The sequence below is a fragment of the Lynx rufus genome, unplaced genomic scaffold, assembly GCF_022079265.1.
Source record: "Lynx rufus isolate CCGP_SWC_20201006 ecotype Redwood Valley unplaced genomic scaffold, mLynRuf1.p SCAF_1, whole genome shotgun sequence".
NCBI lineage: Eukaryota > Metazoa > Chordata > Mammalia > Carnivora > Felidae > Lynx > Lynx rufus.
The window spans coordinates 87,902,897-87,921,318 of NW_025814823.1; the positions used below are offsets into that span (position 1 = coordinate 87,902,897).

The 18,422-nt window shown below is 41.9% G+C and overlaps 1 protein-coding gene across 1 annotated transcript in view; it reads right to left on the reverse strand.

Moving 5' to 3' along the window:
* OBSCN (obscurin, cytoskeletal calmodulin and titin-interacting RhoGEF) overlaps positions 1-18,422 on the reverse strand; it is a 162,299-nt gene that overhangs the window by 119,604 nt on the left and 24,273 nt on the right. The window contains exons 9-12 of the mRNA XM_047082324.1: positions 16,513-16,788; positions 13,533-13,808; positions 9,478-9,753; positions 5,815-6,090 (exon numbers count right to left, since the gene is read on the reverse strand). Of these exons, the coding sequence (XP_046938280.1) occupies positions 5,815-6,090; positions 9,478-9,753; positions 13,533-13,808; positions 16,513-16,788 (1,104 nt within the window). The remainder of the gene's footprint in view (positions 1-5,814; positions 6,091-9,477; positions 9,754-13,532; positions 13,809-16,512; positions 16,789-18,422) is intronic.

The window sequence follows — 18,422 nt, forward strand, 5'->3', positions numbered from 1 at the left end:
AAAATTATGGTGACTACTGTGGAGAAGGTGGTTGAAAGGGAAGGAGGAAATAGAGATCCCCCAGGGGGGAAATGAGGGATCATAGGGAACAAAGTAAAACGAGAGGAATGCGAGAAGGAGAAGAAAGGAAATGTTATAAATGCAGACCGCCTGGCCACTTTAAAAGGGAGTGTCCTCTATGGAAGAAGGAAGAGGAACTGACCCCCTTATGGCTCTGGGAGAAGAAGATAAAGGGGGTCAGGGGTTCCCCTTTGCTAGACTCCAGCAGCAGTCCTTGATACATTCAAAGGTGGGGCCCAAGGGAGAAGATACAATCTTCTTGTTTGACACCGAAGCCGCCCATTCCTCCCTAACATTTAAGCCACAGGGGACAAAATTCTCACCACAAAAACTTTTGGTTTCAGGAATAAAAGGAGAAAAATTTCAGGTTTGTATATATGAAACCATGACTGTAAGAACTGAGACTGAGGAAACAGAGGTGTCTTTCCTGTTCGTTCCTGAAGCAAGAGTTGACCCCCTAGGCAGAGACCTCACTATACAGCTGGGTTTGGATATAGGGATAGAGAGGAGCCAAATTAAAGTTCTCATAGCTTACCTCATAGAGGAAGAAGAAAGTAAGATACATCCAGAGATATGGGTCAAAGAGAGAAACAGAGGAGGGCTTCAAATTCTCCCAGTGAAGATTTGCTTAAAACAACCAGATGAAACAGTGTGCAGGAAGCAGTCTCTTATTCCAATAGAAGGAACAAAAAGACTCCAGCCAGTGACCACAGGTCTTATCAAGGATGGGTTGCTAGAACCCTGTATTTACCCATACAATACTCTGGAACTCCCAGTATGAAATCCAGATGGGTCCTACCAGTTGGTGCAAGACCTGGGAGCAGTAAACCAGATAGTTTGGACCCAACACCCTACAGTCCCTAATCCCTATACCCCCCTCAGTAAAATTCCTTATGGGCATAAATGGTTTAGTGTAGTAGATTTGAAGGATGACTTTTGGGCATGTCCACTAGACCCAGAGAGCAGAGATCTCTTTGCCTTTGAATGGGAGAATCCTGTAAGCAGGAGAAAGCAACAATACCACTGGACAGTATTGCCACAGGGCTTTACTGAGGCCTCCAATTTGTTTAGTCAAATATGGAATCTATAATAAAAATGTCCCCCCCCCCCCGCCAGACACTCAACTCTTTCAATATGTAGATGAATTCCTGATTTCAAGGGAAAGTGAGCCGAAGTTTCCAAGGCCACAATAGGTTTGCTTAACTTCCTAGCAGGGTTGTCTGCCTATGAGCTTCTTGATAGGCTACTTTATTTAGGGAGGGCATTGGACTTGGACTTACCCACCCTGGAAACTAAAGGTCAGTTCCTCAGAGATATGTACTGGCCACATCCTCTGTTCTATCTTCCCTTAGGGTAAAAGGGCTCTCACACAGACCCTGCCACTTCACAGCCCATCACTTTCAACTGGGGGATCAGGCATTAATCAAATGTTGGAAAGAGGAAAATACTCCAACCTAGCTGGCAAGGCCCCTATGAAGTCCTTGTAACCACTGAAACTGTTGTAGTGACTGCTGAAAGGGGACGGACTCATTACACTCAGGTCAAGGGGCCGGTAACGCGGACTCTAGACAGTAAGGTGAAGGGACGATGGGAGGTATATAAGACAACCAAGGACCCCTTAAAGTTACCCTTAAGAAAGGAAGTTCAGAGTGTACAATAAAGGTTAGAGTCTGGCCTTGCAACTGGGGAATACTATGGTTTGGGTAGGCAACCACCAGAGGATGAGAAAATTCCAAAAAGGAAGTGCCTCAAGCCTATCCCATTAGCTTAATAATTAATGTAACTAGAACTGAATCCCCTCAAACTTTGAAATTTGATGCCTGCCTCATCCTATCATGTGGGAATTTAGAAAAACAGAGGTGGCTATCACAGGCAGATAAATATCTTTGTATTGATACCTTTGATCTTTACAGTCATCTGGACCTCAAACCTTGTTTGGGAGTTGGGACTTGGCATCGTAGACTACTCAGATTCAGGAATGGACGGCCAAACCCATGGACACTTTAACAGTTAAAATACATCCATCTAAGGGTATCCCACTGAAAAATTGCCAGAACTTAAAGTGTGACCCCATGCTTCTAACCATTAACAGCCCCCTCACTGCAGATCAGGACCCAAGGGCAGCACCTGGAACATATGGATTAGGAGTCGATGTTACAAGGGACAGTAGTCCCTTAAGTCAGTTGATAACCTCATCTGTAGTATGTCTCAACCAACCACAGATCCAAGGGGGTATTTAATTTCTCCCACTAATGATCCAAAGAAGATAAGCAAAGTTGAAATCAAAGACCTGACACAAACCCTTATGATCTAGACTGGATACGGAGATGTTAATGCGTGGGTGTAATGTGTTTACTTCTCTGTGCAGATGTTTAACAAAAGCAATTGTTATGTTTGTGGTGCAGAAAGGCCACAGGGGCAAATTGTTCCATTTCCCTCTGGATGGGATACAGACCCTGCAGGAATGAGTTGCATGATAGCTCTCCATCAGTCACGGATGTTTGGGGAAATGAGACCTGCAAGATCCTGTCATTGCTCTTTCATGCACTACAAATGTCAGACCCAAGGGCCATCCCCTCTTCCTTCCTAGGGACAAGGAATCACTCCTCCTGTCTCTCAAGAGTAGGGAAACAATTCAACAAACCTGTGGGATATTGGCTGACCCACATGCACATCCTAAATGCCACTGGTGAACAGAGCCACAACTATTCTAACTTGAATATCCCACGAGCAGATGTTTGGTGATACTTTGGGAAGAGGGGCCTACTTAACCAGTTTCTGTCCAATTGGAGTGGAACTTGTGCATTAGTCCAAATGGCCATTTCATTCACTTTGGCATTCCATCAAACCGATAAAGACAGTGACATTCACCACAGAAACCAGAGGGCTTTACAGTGATATTTTTATTCCAATGTGTACATTGGTGCAATAGGAGTCCTACAGGGGTGTCTCCAATGAACTTAAGGACAGGAATCAGATAGCTGCTGGATTTCAGTCCTCACTTTTCTGGTGGTTTTCCATTGATAAGAATGTGGACTGGATTAATCACATCTGCTAAAATCAGCAAAGGTCTATCAATTTCACTAGGGCTGCACTCCAAGGAGTAGCCAGTAAGTTAGATGCTACCACTCGAATGGCATGGGAATATAGGATAGCCTTAGACATGATGCTAGCAGAGAAAGAGGGAGTCTTTCTTTTGTGTTATGTTAGGAGACCAGTGCTGTACCTTTCTCCCCAACATTGCTGCAGACGGCACCATCACCAAAGCTTTACAGGAACTACCAACTCTAGCCAATGAACTAGCATAAAACTCAGGGAGTAGTGACTTGTTTAGTGACTGGTTAGAAGTATGCTTTAGTAAATGGAAAGGAATGGTTGCTTTGATTCTAAACTCTTTGGACAATGAGTCCAAAGACTCATTGCTATTAATGAACAAATGTTTGTGCTTATGACCAAAATGACCTATTATTATTGAAAAATAAACCTTACTATGAGGAGGAGAGCCAACACCTACTAAACATGTTTGAGTAAGATCTCAAAAATGAAGGAAATATAAATGAAAATGGAATCAACTTAGAAAAGAAGAGGTGGGATTGTGAGAAGTAAGGGAGATGATTCATTTTTGAATACCAAACAAAAGCCATTGTGTCTAGTTAACAATAGATTTACAACTTATTGGAAATATGTATGTACCCCACACACACAGTGGAGTCCCAAACCCTTAGACTCTTCACTTCCTGGCTCTTCTTCCCCTCTCCGTTTGGTAGGCTTTGCAATGAACACGTGCCAAAGAACAAAGGGAGGAGGGGCTGAAAGTCTCTGCGTCACCTTAGGGAATGTACAGTTGTTCCAATCAGACTACTTTTTGCCTTCCATGGGCACAAGCAATGTCTGGGTAAGACTGTAATCCCCGCAGTGCTCAGCCAATGAGGAAACACAGGAGGGACTTGCATGCTAGGAGGTAAATTGTCTGCTGTAACTGCCCTGAGTGTGCCTATCCATCAGACACTGCTCTTGCAAGAACATCGCTCAAAGCCTTGTTTCACTATGCTCCAAGTCTCTGTGCCCCTCCTTTGATTGAGTTGGTGGGCTTATTTCTCACACTACCTAAAATGAGTTATGAAATATATCTTGTTTTTATATTCCCCAGAACAATTATTTCCTCAAGCATAGAATAACCATTTTAAAGAATATTGAACATAGTTTACCAGAGAACTACTTGACTTCAAAGATTTTGTATTATTGTTTCACTTATTTAAAAGTCATAAAACTATTTGAGATTTCTGTATCTTTTTGTGTCCATTCTCACAATTTACTAGGAATTAGCCAAATTGTCACAACTTTTCAAATTTATTACCATAAAATATTTTTGTCATATTGTCTTAAAATAAGATTTCACAGACACCTAAATGGGATTTGGGGTGCCTACCCCCACCCATGGATCATTATATGCTGATAAAATTCTGAACTGTTATGTTCTGGCAACTAGGAGTCAGAGTAGGATGGAGCCCACCCCTATTTGGTATCAAGATTCTCTCTTTTTTTAATGTTTATTTATTTTTGAGAGAGAGACAGAGACAGAGAGAGACAGAGTGTGAACAGGGAGGGGGCAGATTGAGATGGAGACACAGAATCTGGGCCAGCCTCAGGCTCCGAGCTATCAGCGCAGAGCCCGACAATGGGCTGGAACTCAGGAACTACGAGATCATGACCTGAGCCAAAGTTGGACGCTTAACCCACTGAGCCATCCAAGCGCCCCAAGGTTCTCTTAACAAAGGAAAAAAATTTTGATTTTTTACACTTTATGTACCAGTCCAGCAGATGCAGATACACACAAAACATTAGGAAAATGCTACAAAATAAATGCTGCTTTCCTGGTCAGGCTGCTACTGTGGGAACACCTCAGTGACAAAGCACACTGAGTGCCAGGAGTTACCTGCTCCTTCCCATTTCTAAGTTTACAAATGCAACCAGAAGGGTAAATCTGACACTGAGAGTGTATCTTCAACCTGGAGAGAAGGGCAAAGTGAGGTTTGCTTGAAAACAATAATCCTAAATGTCACAGGTGAGTATCTACAAATCACCCATTCTTCCTTCCCTTTGCACAGCAGACACTGTCACAAAACATGCACCTACATTTTGTCACACACAGGTAACAGCGAGCTTCTCTATCAGTGAAAAAGAAGGAAGAGTGTCCCAGACACCTCAAGTGTGATAATCTAAGGCTCACTCTTGATATCTCAATTCCAAGTATGATTGTGTGGCCAGAATCTCCCCTAATCTAGGCCCAAGTGAATTGAAACACCTCTCACTGACAAAAACTGGTCAGAGCTACTGATGGGTGGCATGGGTAGTTGTCAAAACATATAATGGAGAAAATGTGCCATATCCAAGGGTGAGAGATATCTGGTTGACCTCGAGCCCAAGCACAAGATGGAACTAGAATCCTAGACACCAAGGAACACCAGAAAGAGCAGGGCAGGTGCTAGGAATGTGACTGAGCATTGTTGCACCAAATTGCCATTCCAGATTACAGAAACGGCCCCTTTCCTTTCCATGCATACCCTTCCCATGAGGCCTCCCTTGACCTAAAACTGATGTGAAAAAAGGAGATGAAAACAGCATATGGACAAATGGTAGACATGAAGAGATTAGGTCTAAAGGAAAAGGACACAAAAGTCCATCTAGGTGTAATCCTGGATGGTCCCATCATCACCTTCCATCAAGGCTAGAGTATTACCCCCAAGTACTGACCTGTAACATCCAGGCGGAAGGACACCTTCTCTCCCCTGGCCTCGCAGCTGTACTCCCTGGCATCTGCTCTCCCCGCTTGCTGCACCACCAGCTTCCTGCTGCAACCCTTGGCCTCCACACGCACTCTGGAGCTTGCACTCAGCTTCTTCCCATCCTTGTACCACATCACCTCCGTCTTGTCCTGGGCCACCTCGCAGCTCAATGTGGCACTGGCCCCTGCCTTGGCCTGAACCTCACTGCATGCTGGCTGCTCCTTGGCAAACACAGCTGCAAGCTCTGGGGACAGAGTCACCTTGCAAGTCAGGAAGGCAGCTCTGGTAAGAGGAGCCCGAATGGTGAGCTAGGGGGTCAGAAACTTCTCCAGGTTCTGCACCAGCTGTAAGGCCTGGAGAAGCCCCCTGCCTTTCCTAGAAATGGGTAACCACAATCTATCTATACATTCTATCACTGTTCCATGTTGCTGCTGCAGGTGTGGACACTGGAGACATCCCTCTGCACAAGCTCCTCTAGGAAAGAATCTGTGGGGTTGTGATACATGCACACTCCAGCCTTCTCAGATGATGCAGAGTCTTTCCACAGGACTGTCAGGGAGGGAGTTCCCACTCTTGCCTCCCCTGTGTTGTCAACTGTTGGCAACTTGGTGGGACTGAAGTTGTCCCTCCCTGTGGTCCCATTACTGATAAAGTGATGCACATTTTCTGATGTTTTTGGCCATTAGCATTTCCTCTTTATGATGTCACTGTTCAAGATTTGCCCCATTTTCAATACCACTGTATGTTTCTCTTATATTCATTTTCAGGAGCTCTTTGTTAATTAAATTTTTTTAATATTTATTTATTTTTGAGAGAAAGAGATGGAGTGTGAGCAGGGGAGGAGCAGAGAGGGAGACACAGAATCCGAAGCAGGCTCCAGGCCCCAAGTTGTCAACACAGAGCTCGATGTGGGGCTCGAACTCATAGAACTGTGAGATCATGACCTGAGCCAAAGTCAGACTGTCAACTGACTGAGCCACCCAGGCACCCCAAGCTCTTTGTTACTTTAAATGCTAAAGGGTTTGGTCATTAAATGTCTTATTAAAATTCTCTCCATCTGTGTGTCTTGCATTTTCCCTTCTTCATGGTGTCTTCTGATCAAAGTTCTTAATACAGACAAACATACCAACTTGTCCTTTGTGATTAACCCATTTATTAAGTCTTTTGTTACATTTATGCCACTAAATAGTCTGCATTACCTGCTAAGAGCTAATTGTTTTACCTTTTACACTCAGGTCTCTACCCACCTGGAGTTGATGTGTGTGTGTGTGTGTGTGTGTGTGTGGTCTGTTCTGTATATTGCTTTTTTTTTAAGTTTTAATTTTTCCAAGTCTCTTATTAAAGTCTAATCATTAATCTTTTGGGTTTTCTGAAATTGATATTATCTGTAAATTCCACGTTTGTCCCCATATTTTATACCTTTGTCTTATTTTCCTCCTTATTGTATTGCCCATTGTTGGACAGAAAGCCTCCTTACCTTGTTTCCAATCACAAAGTCAGGTCTCTTTCATTTTAAGGGTGATTCTAGCTGGTATTTCCTGTAGTACTGTTTTCCAAATTAAGGAAGAAACCCTTTATCTATAGTCAGTTAATAATTTTATATTATGAGATTATGTTAAATTTTATCAAACATTTTTATTCAGCATTTATCGAGATAACCACATTTTTTCTTTCAATCTGTTAATATCATGCACTGTTTTGCTTTTTTAATGTTTCTAATGTTAAAGCAACCAGACATTCTTGAACTATGACTTCCATCATAGTGTATTGCCTGCCTCATGTGTCGGATTACTTGGTTGACTAATATCTTGTTTAAGATTTTAGCTTTGATATTCATAAGATACTGGCCTGTAATATTTTAATGTTTGTTTATTTTGAGAGAGAGAGATGGAGATGAGCAGGGGAGGGGCAGAGAGAGGGAGACACAGAATCTGAAGCAGGCTCCAGGCTCTGAGCTGTCAGCACAGAGCACAATGCTGGGCTCAAACCCACAAACCGTAAGATCATGACCTGAGCTGAAGTCGGACATTTAACCGACTGAGCCACCCAGGTCTCCCTTTAATTTTTTAAATGTTTATTTATTTGAGAGAGAGAGAGAGAGAGAGAGAGAGAGAGAGAGGAGAGAGAGAGGGAGAGAGAAGATGGGCAGAGAGGGAGACACAGAATCCCAAGCATTGGCCTGTAATTTTAACTCTACATGTTTTCCTTGTAAGATTTCAACAACAATATTATTTATCTACATCTACATAAGATGAATTGGAGAGTGTACACCCTTTTTCTGTTGTCTAGAAGAATCTCTATGAAAATGTAATAATGTCTTTCCAGAAATATTTGGTATAACTAATCAGTAGATCCACTGAACATAGACTCTTTCTATGAAATATTTTTTTTTATATTTCTGGATCCATTTCTTTAAAAGTTATAGGACTGTTTCAGTTTTCTATTTCTCCTCATGTCATTTTTGATATAGTTTTCTATCAAATTTTAAAACTTTTAAAATGTTTAGTATGAAGTAAGTTTTCAAGTCCTCTTCAAATAACGTTTCACAAAGACAACTAGCATGTTTCTCTGTATCTATATACACACACAAACCACTGAATACAAATACAATACCACACTGTTTTGTGGTGGCACCTAGAAGTCAAATGTCAGACCTTTACTGAACATTAAGACTCTCCTAACAAAAACAAAACAAAAGAACCTCTTAACAAAATAAAATGAATACATTTCTCAACCTTCTCTACGAACCAGCCAAGAAAGCACAAATACACACTAATCACTACATAATGCAACAAAATAAATACTGGTCCACCAGTCAGTCTGCCATTACAGTCACTTGTCTTTAACAAGATGTGCTGATACAGCTTAAGCTATTTATTCCTATTTCCAAATTTATACATCAGACTCCAAGAGGAATTCTGACAAAGAATGTTTTAACTGAACACAAAAGATATGCTTTAAAAGGAATATCCTGTGCAGCAGAGGTACATATCACAGGCACATATCTACCAATCTCTGCTTTTGTATACTTTGCACAGACATTGCAACATGGAATGGATCTAGATGCTACAGCACACAGGTGCAGAAAGAGCTTTTCTACACATGTGCAAGGAGGGAAGAGATTCACAGAACATCTAAACTTTGATAATCCACAGTCAGTCTGAGGTATTTACAAGTATGGATGGGTAGTTGAAATATCTTCCTATCCTTGGTCAGTGAGATCCAAACATCTGGCTTGTGATAACCTGCCTGTGATTCTGAGTGAACAAACCTGATAGCTGGCAGAACATCCAATAGGAGGAAATTTACAAGAGACACTTGGTCTAATTCAGACCCAAATGCTAAGTAGATTCAGAGCTCCAGGACACAAAGAAATTGGGTAGGTTCTAGGAATATATAACTAAGCATCAGTGTTCTAAACACCACTGAAGATGGACACAAGAGGTCCCCTTCATTCTTACACACCTGTCCAACCCAGCCACCCTTGACCCTACCATGGGAGGAAAAACAGGAAGGTAGGAGGATGTGAGACGGAAGATCACTGATGGTGAGAACACTAGGGATGATCTGCGCTCAAAGTCAGTCCCATTCTCTCAAACAAGGCTAATTCACTACCCTAAAGATTACTGACCTGTGACATCCAGGTGGAAGGACACCTTCTGGCCCCCGGCCTCACAGCTGTACTCCCCGGCATCTGCCTTCCCTGCCTGCTGCACCACCAGCCGCCTGCTGCAGCCCTTGGCCTCCATGCACACTTTGGAACTGGCACTCAGCTTCTTCCCGTCCTTGTACCACGTCACCTCTGTCTTGTCTTGGGCCACCTCGCAGCTCAGTGTGGCACTGGTCCCCGCCTTGGCCTGCACCTCACTGCATGCTGGCTGCTCCTTGGCAAACACAGCTGAGGGCTCTGGGGACAGGGAAGGACACACAAAGTCAAAAAGTAATTCAAGATGTAGCACAGGGGAAAGAAGAACTAAATGGGGAGGTGGTAGAATCTTATCCAGGCTCTGCACCAGCTGTGTGGCTTGGAGAAGCCTCACCACCTTCTCAGCAACAACTAACACAATTTATTTATACATTCCACCACTGCTCCATGTGGGCTGTTCCATGTGGGGACCATACATTCCATCACTGCTCCTCCTGGGCTATTCCAGGTGGGGACCATATATTCTATCCCTGTTCCATGCGAGGACTCTGAGAGACTTTCCTATGTACACGCTTTTCTGGGTGAGGAGATGTTGGGTCATGATGTGTGCACACTTCAACTTTCCCAGATGATACAGAGTCTTGCACATGAATGTGCAAAGAGCATGTCACCCACAGTGCAAGACAGTCCCTGAACCTCCACACTGTCACCTACTCTGTGTTGTCAAGTCTTAGCAACTGTGGGCAGTGGAGCTCTACCTCCCAGGGCTGTCTCTTACCTGGTCCTGATGATTCACAAAGTGAATTACCTTTTCCAGTGTTTTTGGTTATTAGTGTTTGCTCTTTTGCTAAAGGCTTTTGCCCAATTTCCAATAGCATTGTCTGTCCTTTCTATGCTTGTTTTTAGGATCTTTTTATATATATGAAGGCATATCTTTGGTGATTACGTGTGCTGTAAATATCCTCCACATCTGTGTGGCTTGTCTTTTCTGTGCTGTCTTCTGATGATTCAACATTTTTAGGTTAATGTCCTCATATATTTCATATTTGTTTCATTGTGGTTAGTGCACTTGTGTTCTGTTCTAAGCAATCATTCCTAAGCTTGAAGCAATTAAAAACATCTACATTACCACCTGAGAGTATATGGTTTCACTTCTGCTCTGAGGAGAACACCAGGGGTTGACTGTGAGTGGTATGAGTTACTAGTCCAATCCTTTTCCATATGGTTAAATGGTCCTAGCACCATTTGTTTAAAACCATGCTGTCTCTACTTCGTACACAGTTCCACATTAAACACACACACACAGAGGGGGAGGGGATGGTGTCATCAGTTCCTGCATGGGTCTGTCTCTGAGATCACTATTCTGGTTCTTTGGTCAGTGTATCTTTCCTGGCATCAAGACACCATTCTCAATCACTCTATCTGTAATAGTTCTGATACCTGGTCCAGCAAATGCTCACCCTTTGCTCTCCTTCAAGAGGTATATTGTCTGTGTGTGGCCTTGATGATCTGTTTGTCAATTTTCAAAGTCCCCACCACTACCACCACCAAAAATGACCATTTGCTTGGATGTTTATTAGTATCAGGTATGCCTGTTTCTTCCATGGTTTTCTATCCATTTATTTCCATCTCTTGACTGTCCCTCAATAACATGTAATAATTTACCCTCACAGAGCCACCCAGCATCTCTTTATCAAACTAGGAATTAGAAACATGATAGTCTTGATGCTCTTATAACTCTTAAATTTTCATTTTCAAAGTGTCTCTTGGCAGCACAGATACAAGAGTTTTCTCAATATTGACTTTTTACACAGTAATCTTTATCAACTTTCTAGGTCAAATAATTTATCTTTTGGATATATCATATTATCCATAAATTCTATTTTTGTTTTTTATCAAACTTCCGTTGACTTTATTTGCCCCCTAACTATGCTGCATAGCATTGGATAAAAGTGATAGCGGTTAGCTTCCTTGGGTAGTTCCCTGTCTCACAGATCACTCTGTGTGATTAGCTGGTTTTTCTGCAGCATCATTTATAAACTGAAAAAAGAACCATTCTATTTGTAATTGCCTAAGAATTCTATGTCATGAATTGATGTGAACTTTATCATACACTTCTTCTGGATTTATGATGTTAAATTTTATCAGCTACTATATTCTGCATTTATGGAGTAATCACTTCATTCTTTTTCATTCAGTCTGTTAATGCCATGCATTATACTGATCTGCTAATATTTCCAGTTTAAAAAGCCTTGAACTCCTAGACTATGACCTTCATCATGGTGTATTATCTGTTAAATACTTTGCTAATTTATTTTCCTAATGCTTTGTTTAAGATTTTGACCTTGAAAATCCATAACAGACTGACCTGTAATTTGAATTTTTCATCCTTTGCTTTTCAGAGTTTGGTTATCAACATTATACTGTCTCTGTGAAGTAAATCAGAAATAGCTTCCTCTTCTCTTTTCTAGAAAAATCTCCAGGAATAGGCACTAACTTCTTTCCAGAACATTTCACATAATCTACCAGTGAGAAAGTGCACATGGTGTGAGATTATTTACTACATCTCTATTTGTTTAAAACATTCTAGGACTATTTGAGGTGTTGAAATCTTCTTGTGTCACTTTTATCTGGTTTTCTAAGAATTTGGTCAATTTGTCAAACCTTTTCATATGTATTACCATAAAATAATTTGTTACATCATCTGAAAATAACACTAAAAAAAGACACATGGTAGATTTTTTGGTATCTGCATACACCAACAAATAATTTTCTGCGGATACAATACCAAACAGTCAGGTGGTGGCACCTAGAAGCCAACGTAGGACTGCAGCCCATTTTTATTTGCCATTAAGACTCATACGGAGTGGTGCCTGCATGGCTCAGTTGGTTAAGCATCTGACTTTGGCTCAGGTCATGATCCCATGGTTCATGAGTTTGAGCCCCGTGTCGGGCTCTGTGCTGACAGCTCAGAGCCTGGAGCCTGCTTCAGATTCTGTGTCTCCCTCTCTCTCTGCCCCTTCCCTGCTCTCTCTCTCTCTCTCTCAAAAAAAAAAATAAATAAAAACATTTTAAAAATTTTTAAAAAGACTCATAAGGAAAGGAAAATACATTTAGTTCGGACCCTTTTCTGTGAACCAGCCAGAAATGGACAGACACACAAGTCTCTAGAAAATGGTATGAAATGCTGCTTTACCAGACAGCAGCTGTTAAAGACCTCGTCTTTAACAAAGTGTGCTTGTGTAAGATAAGCCATTTATTCTTTTCCATTTCTAAATCGATGAATCATACCCCAAGGGGAATTCTGACACAGAATGTTCTAATAGAGGGGAAGCAAGATTTGCTTCAAAAAGAGAATCCAGACTTCACATGTGTCTATCACATATCTGTCAGCCCTCTGCTCTCAGTTTGCTTTGTGCAGACATTGCAGAGAACAGGGGTCTAGACTTTGCTAGATCCGTGTCCATGTGCAAGATAACTTCCGTGTCCATGTGCAAGGAGGAAAGGGTGTCCCAGAATGCCTAAAACTTTGATAGTCCATAGTTCTGTCTGAGATACATCCAATTATGATTGGCTGGAATAAATTACTCCTTATCCTTGTTTAATGAAATTCAAACATCTCTCCCTAGGGTGAAACAACATGTTGCTAGATGAGGGCACCTGGGAGCTGCCAGGACATTAAGCAGAGGAAAATGCATGTATCATGGGTGAGAAATGCCTGGTCTACTTCAGACTCCAAGTGCAGGGAACAGCCAGAGGTCCAGGTACCAAAGAACACCCAGGAATTTCTGAGCAGATACAGGGAACTTACAACTGCCATTACTGTGTGGAAACAGCACTTGGGGTTTCTGGGAGCACAATCTCCCTTCTGTTCATACCCTTCCCACCCAACCTCCCTTGGCCCAGCCATGGGTAAGGGCATTGGGAGAATGGGCCATGTGAACACATGAGGTCTGGTGGGAAGAGCACCATGGTTGGCTGGGGATGTAAGCCAATCCCATCACCTCCACACAGGCTATGACAGTCCCATAAGAACTGACCTGTGACATCCAGGTGGAAAGACACCTTCTGGCCCCCGGCCTCACAGCTGTACTCCCCAGCATCCACCTTCCCCGCCTGCTGCACCACCAGCTTCCTGCTGCAGCCCTTGGCCTCCATGTGCACTCTGGAGCTGGCACTCAGTTTCTTCCCATCCTTGTACCATGTCACCTCCGTCTTGTCCTGAGCCACCTCGCAGCTCAGCGTGGCACTGACCCCTGCCTTGGCCTGCACCTCACTGCATGCTGGCTGCCCCTTAGCAAACATGGCCAAGCGCTCTGGGGAAAAAGAGGCATGCACAGGTTCAGAGACACAGAGCTGTCACCAGCCTAGGTCACAGGAATGAAAGCCTCAGGGTTCAGTAAATTTTCTACTTGGAGCAAATGCCATCACATGCCCAGAAGAGTGCTGGAGTGTGTTTGTAAACATAAGCCTCCTGTCCTACAGCCCAAGTGTACATTTGGATGTGTCTTGACTCAAGAGCAATTTCTAAGGCTGGTGCAAGGTGGCAGAGGCTGTTCCATCACCTGTCTCTGCTAGTTCATGGTCCTTCCCAGGTGACAGCCAGCCCTTGTGGGCAGGTGGGGTTGTTCACTCCTATATCCCCAGCACATGGTGTGTCCACCACAGACTACCTTACCACAGTGTAACTCCCATATTAATGCACTAATTCATTTGCACAGCCCAGTGGAGTTTGGTGTGACTGTCCCCACAGAACCAAAACAACAACAAACAGAAAACATCTATCTCCCCACTCACTACTAACCATGCCCAAAAGTAACCATTATCTTGACCTCCGCCACCATCAATTACTTTTGCCTGGACTTTGATTTCACATGAATGCATGATCCATTGGGTGTTCTTTGGGTCTGTCTTCCTCCCCTTGACAGAATGTGAGATCTACCCATGCTGCTGCATGCATGGATAGTTTTCTACTGTATGAACACCTCAGCTTGTGTTTGCTTTACCTCTTGTGATTCATCTGGGCTATTTCCCATTTGGGGATATGATGAGTAAAGCTGCCTTGAACAGTCTTGTATGTCTCTTTGGGGACAAACAGAACTGCTAGTACATACATATGGCTAAATTTGGCTTTAATAGATATTTCCAAAGAGTGTTCAATAATGATTGTGACAACTTACTCTACCACTGACAGTGTGTGATAATTCAGATTCTCCACATCCTTACCAACACTTGAGATCATCGTTTTTTAAAAAATTGTGTATATCCCATTAAACTCAAGTATGTACATGCAGGAAGGATCTCAGGGATTCCATGCTCTGAGCCCACCAGAGTCAGACTACCCTGAACAAAACTACAAGGTGGTCCCAAGTCAACATGGTCCTGGAATGAGCCAAAGTTTGATTGTCCTCTCCCTGCCTATCACAGGAAAGAGCAACCCTCTTTCTGGAATAAGATAGCATCATCCATATAACAAGTTTTCTCATGCAATATCTGACAGTCAATCGAAGCATTGCTGATGTGCCACAGACAGGAGTAAATAGAAAACTAAACAAGAAAAAAGTACAATATCAGATGATTGATTATTATGTTTTTTCAGACTGGGATACAGCCATGATTAATACAGTTTTAAAATGAAATTTTAAAAAAAAAGGTCAAACATGAAAAATTTACTACAGAGTCTGGAATCTATAAGAAATCAAAAAATGGAAGTTATATCACTTGAAAATAGTAAACACATTATAAGTGAGTTGGACAGCACATTAGATATAGCAGAATACAATATTAGAAAATTGGAAGGCAGGTAAACAACATACCCAGAATAAAGCAGAGAGAGAAAAATAATTAGGAGGCAGAGAGAAAGATGCAACAAGATATGTGGGGAAACATAAAAAGGTCAAATAAAATATAACAAGAGTTCTGACAAAGGAGAGAGATAGGACAGAACAGAGAAAGGCCAAGGATAGCCTATGGTTGATGAGGACATAAACCCACACACTCAAGGTGATCTACAGCCTCAACCGGTATGAATACAAAGAAAACCACATCCAGGTTCATCAAAGTAAAACTTCTGAAGGCCAAAAACAATATCTTAAAAGCAACAGGAGAAAAGAAAGAAAAGAAAAGAAAACCCTTGAGAGAATATAACAGATCTGACTGTTGATGTTCTAAGAGAAAATATGGAACCTAGAAGACAATGGAATGATATCTTTAAAATGTGAAAATATACAAAATTGACTCTTAACAACACAAGGGTTAAGGGTGCCAACCCACCATGCAGTAAAAAAAAAATTCATGTATAACTTTTACTTCCCTAAAATGTAACTACTAGCAGCCTACTGTTGACTGGAAGCCTCATGGATGATATAGTCATTTAACACACACTTTGTATCATATGTGTATTATAGACTACACTCTAACAACGAAATAAGCTACAGAGAAATGTTATTAAGAAGAGAAAACACATTTACATACTGTACTGTATTTATAGAAAAAATCCACATATAAGTGGACCTGTGGAGTGTAAACCCATGCTGATCAAGAGTCCACTGTATTTACATATGTAACTTGATACCCAGAGAAAATAGGCCTCAGAATTGAAGACAAAATAAATACTTTTTCAAATAAGCAAAAAAAGAAATTAAAGTACCAGAATACCTACCAAAATAAATATGCATGATAAAAGTTTTTCAAGCAGAAAAAGTAAATAAATAATCTCAGAATATTGGGCCCAAACCCTGGCTCTTAGGTTTTCTGGCTGTGTGAATATCAGCACGTTATAGAATTTTCTTAGTTCATATTACAATGAGAATATTCAGAATTCCTCCTCTGAGGTTGTTGTAATGTTTGCACAAGTGAAAAGACAAGAAGCATTCGTAAAATGCTGCCATGGGTATATAATTAATAACTGCTAGCTAGATGAAAGCATGATGACAAAATAGACCATTAGATGTCACCTGTGCACAGCCCAATCCTTAACAACTAGCTTAAGGAGCATAAGACAGACGTCAAGGAACTCACCAATGACATCCAGGTGGAAGGAGACCTTCTCCCCCGCAGCCTCACAGCTGTACTCCCCCGCATCCGCCTTTGCCGTCTGCTGCACCACCAGCCTCCTGCTGCAGCCCTTGGCCTCCACACGCACTCTGGAGCTTGCACTCAGCTTCTTCCCGTCCTTGTACCACGTCACCTCCGTCTTGTCCTGGGCCACCTCACAGCTCAGTGTGGCACTGGCCCCCGCCTTGGTCTGTACCTCACTGTGTGTTGTCTGTCCCTTGGCAAACACCAATACAGGTTCTGGGGATAGGAATGGACAATAAAATGTCTAGAACTGAATAAAGGCCCACCTTCTGGGTCTCAAAACCAGGATTCCTTGGGCACAAGCCTGCCTTGCTCCTGGATCCCTCCACACAGAGAATTCCATACTCAGGAGATGCATAAAGCAAAGAACAGGTTGTTTCTCAGAATCTGAAGGCTCCAGATCAAATAATTTCCAGGTCAGTATGTGTCATGTTACAGGATTAGGCATTTACCATTTGTGATACCATAATTATCCTAACAAATGGAGGTATATCTTGTCACTTGTACATCAAAGCACAGGTATTTTCAGGGAGAATTTCTTGTGCACTGTCACCAAGAGTGGGTGATGCCCAAGGCACAAGAACACACACACAATGACTTCTAATGCAATCTGTAACTTCTATAGGGATTTCCTATAATCAAACCCCTGTCCTTGAGACTGGATGTGGTTTTTACTAACTTACTTCTTTTGCTTCACATCACATTACTTCTAGGACCCCCTTGTTCACTCTAGACTAAATTTTCTTCCTTTTGACGTATATCCATCAGCATTTTTTTCCAGCAAGGTTTTGTGATGGTAAATTCTCTCCATTTGCTTCCTGAAAACATTTCTATTTCATTCTGAATTTTGAATGATAGTTTGGCTGGATACAGAATTCCAGTTGACAGTATCTTCCCCAGTACATTGAAGGTGATGCCTTCTTTGTGCTCTTCATTGCTGTTGACAAATCTGCAAGAAGGATAACTGCCCTCCCATTAATCTTTATTTTTCTGTGGTTCACTGTGATGTGTCTATCTGTGGACTTATGTTCCCTACATTCCTCATGATCACTTGTAAATTCTGAAGCTTAGGATTCACATCTTCAATCAGTGCTAAAAATTACCTACGTGATTTCTTTCATTATTTCTTCTTCCTCATTCTCTCCAGTCTCTACTAAAAGTCCTTTTAGACACATGTGTGGCCTTCTGCTTCTCTTCCCCACATCTGTCATTATCTCATTTTTTTAAATCTCTGCTTCATTCTGAGTAACTTCCCCAAATCTATCTTCCAATTCAGTGATTTTTCTTCAGGTATGTCTAATTTGCTACTTATTGCTCCACTAAATTGTTTATCATAAATGTGTTTCCCATTCAAGAAGCTTCCCAAATGTGCTTACCATTCATTTGGTTCTTTTTTGAATCTGCCTATTCTTTTTCTTACTATTTTACTTTTTTCTTACATTTTCAAGTCTCCCATGTAACTCATTTTAAGTATGCTTATTTCAATACTCTTTCAGATAGTTGTTCTATTATCTGAGGTCCCCAGGTGGTCTAATCCTGATCTTTACTGTGACTTCCAACTCTCTTCTATGTAGGATTATTCCTCCGGTGCTTAGATGAATTTTATTGTGAGTGCATCTAGCATGGTTTCCTTAGCCAGTAGTATTAAGTGTGGCCTCGGTGGTGAGATAACCCACCCACCTGGGCCAAGGCAGAAAGACAAGTGCCCTATAATCTCCCTGAGCTCAAGGCATATTGCTTTATTGGTCCATCTTTTCTTTAATGATGTGGTTTTACAACGTTTCCATCCTTGTATGCTGTTTTCTGTTCCACTTCCTTTTTGCTCCCACAGCCTATTTGCAAGCTGGTGG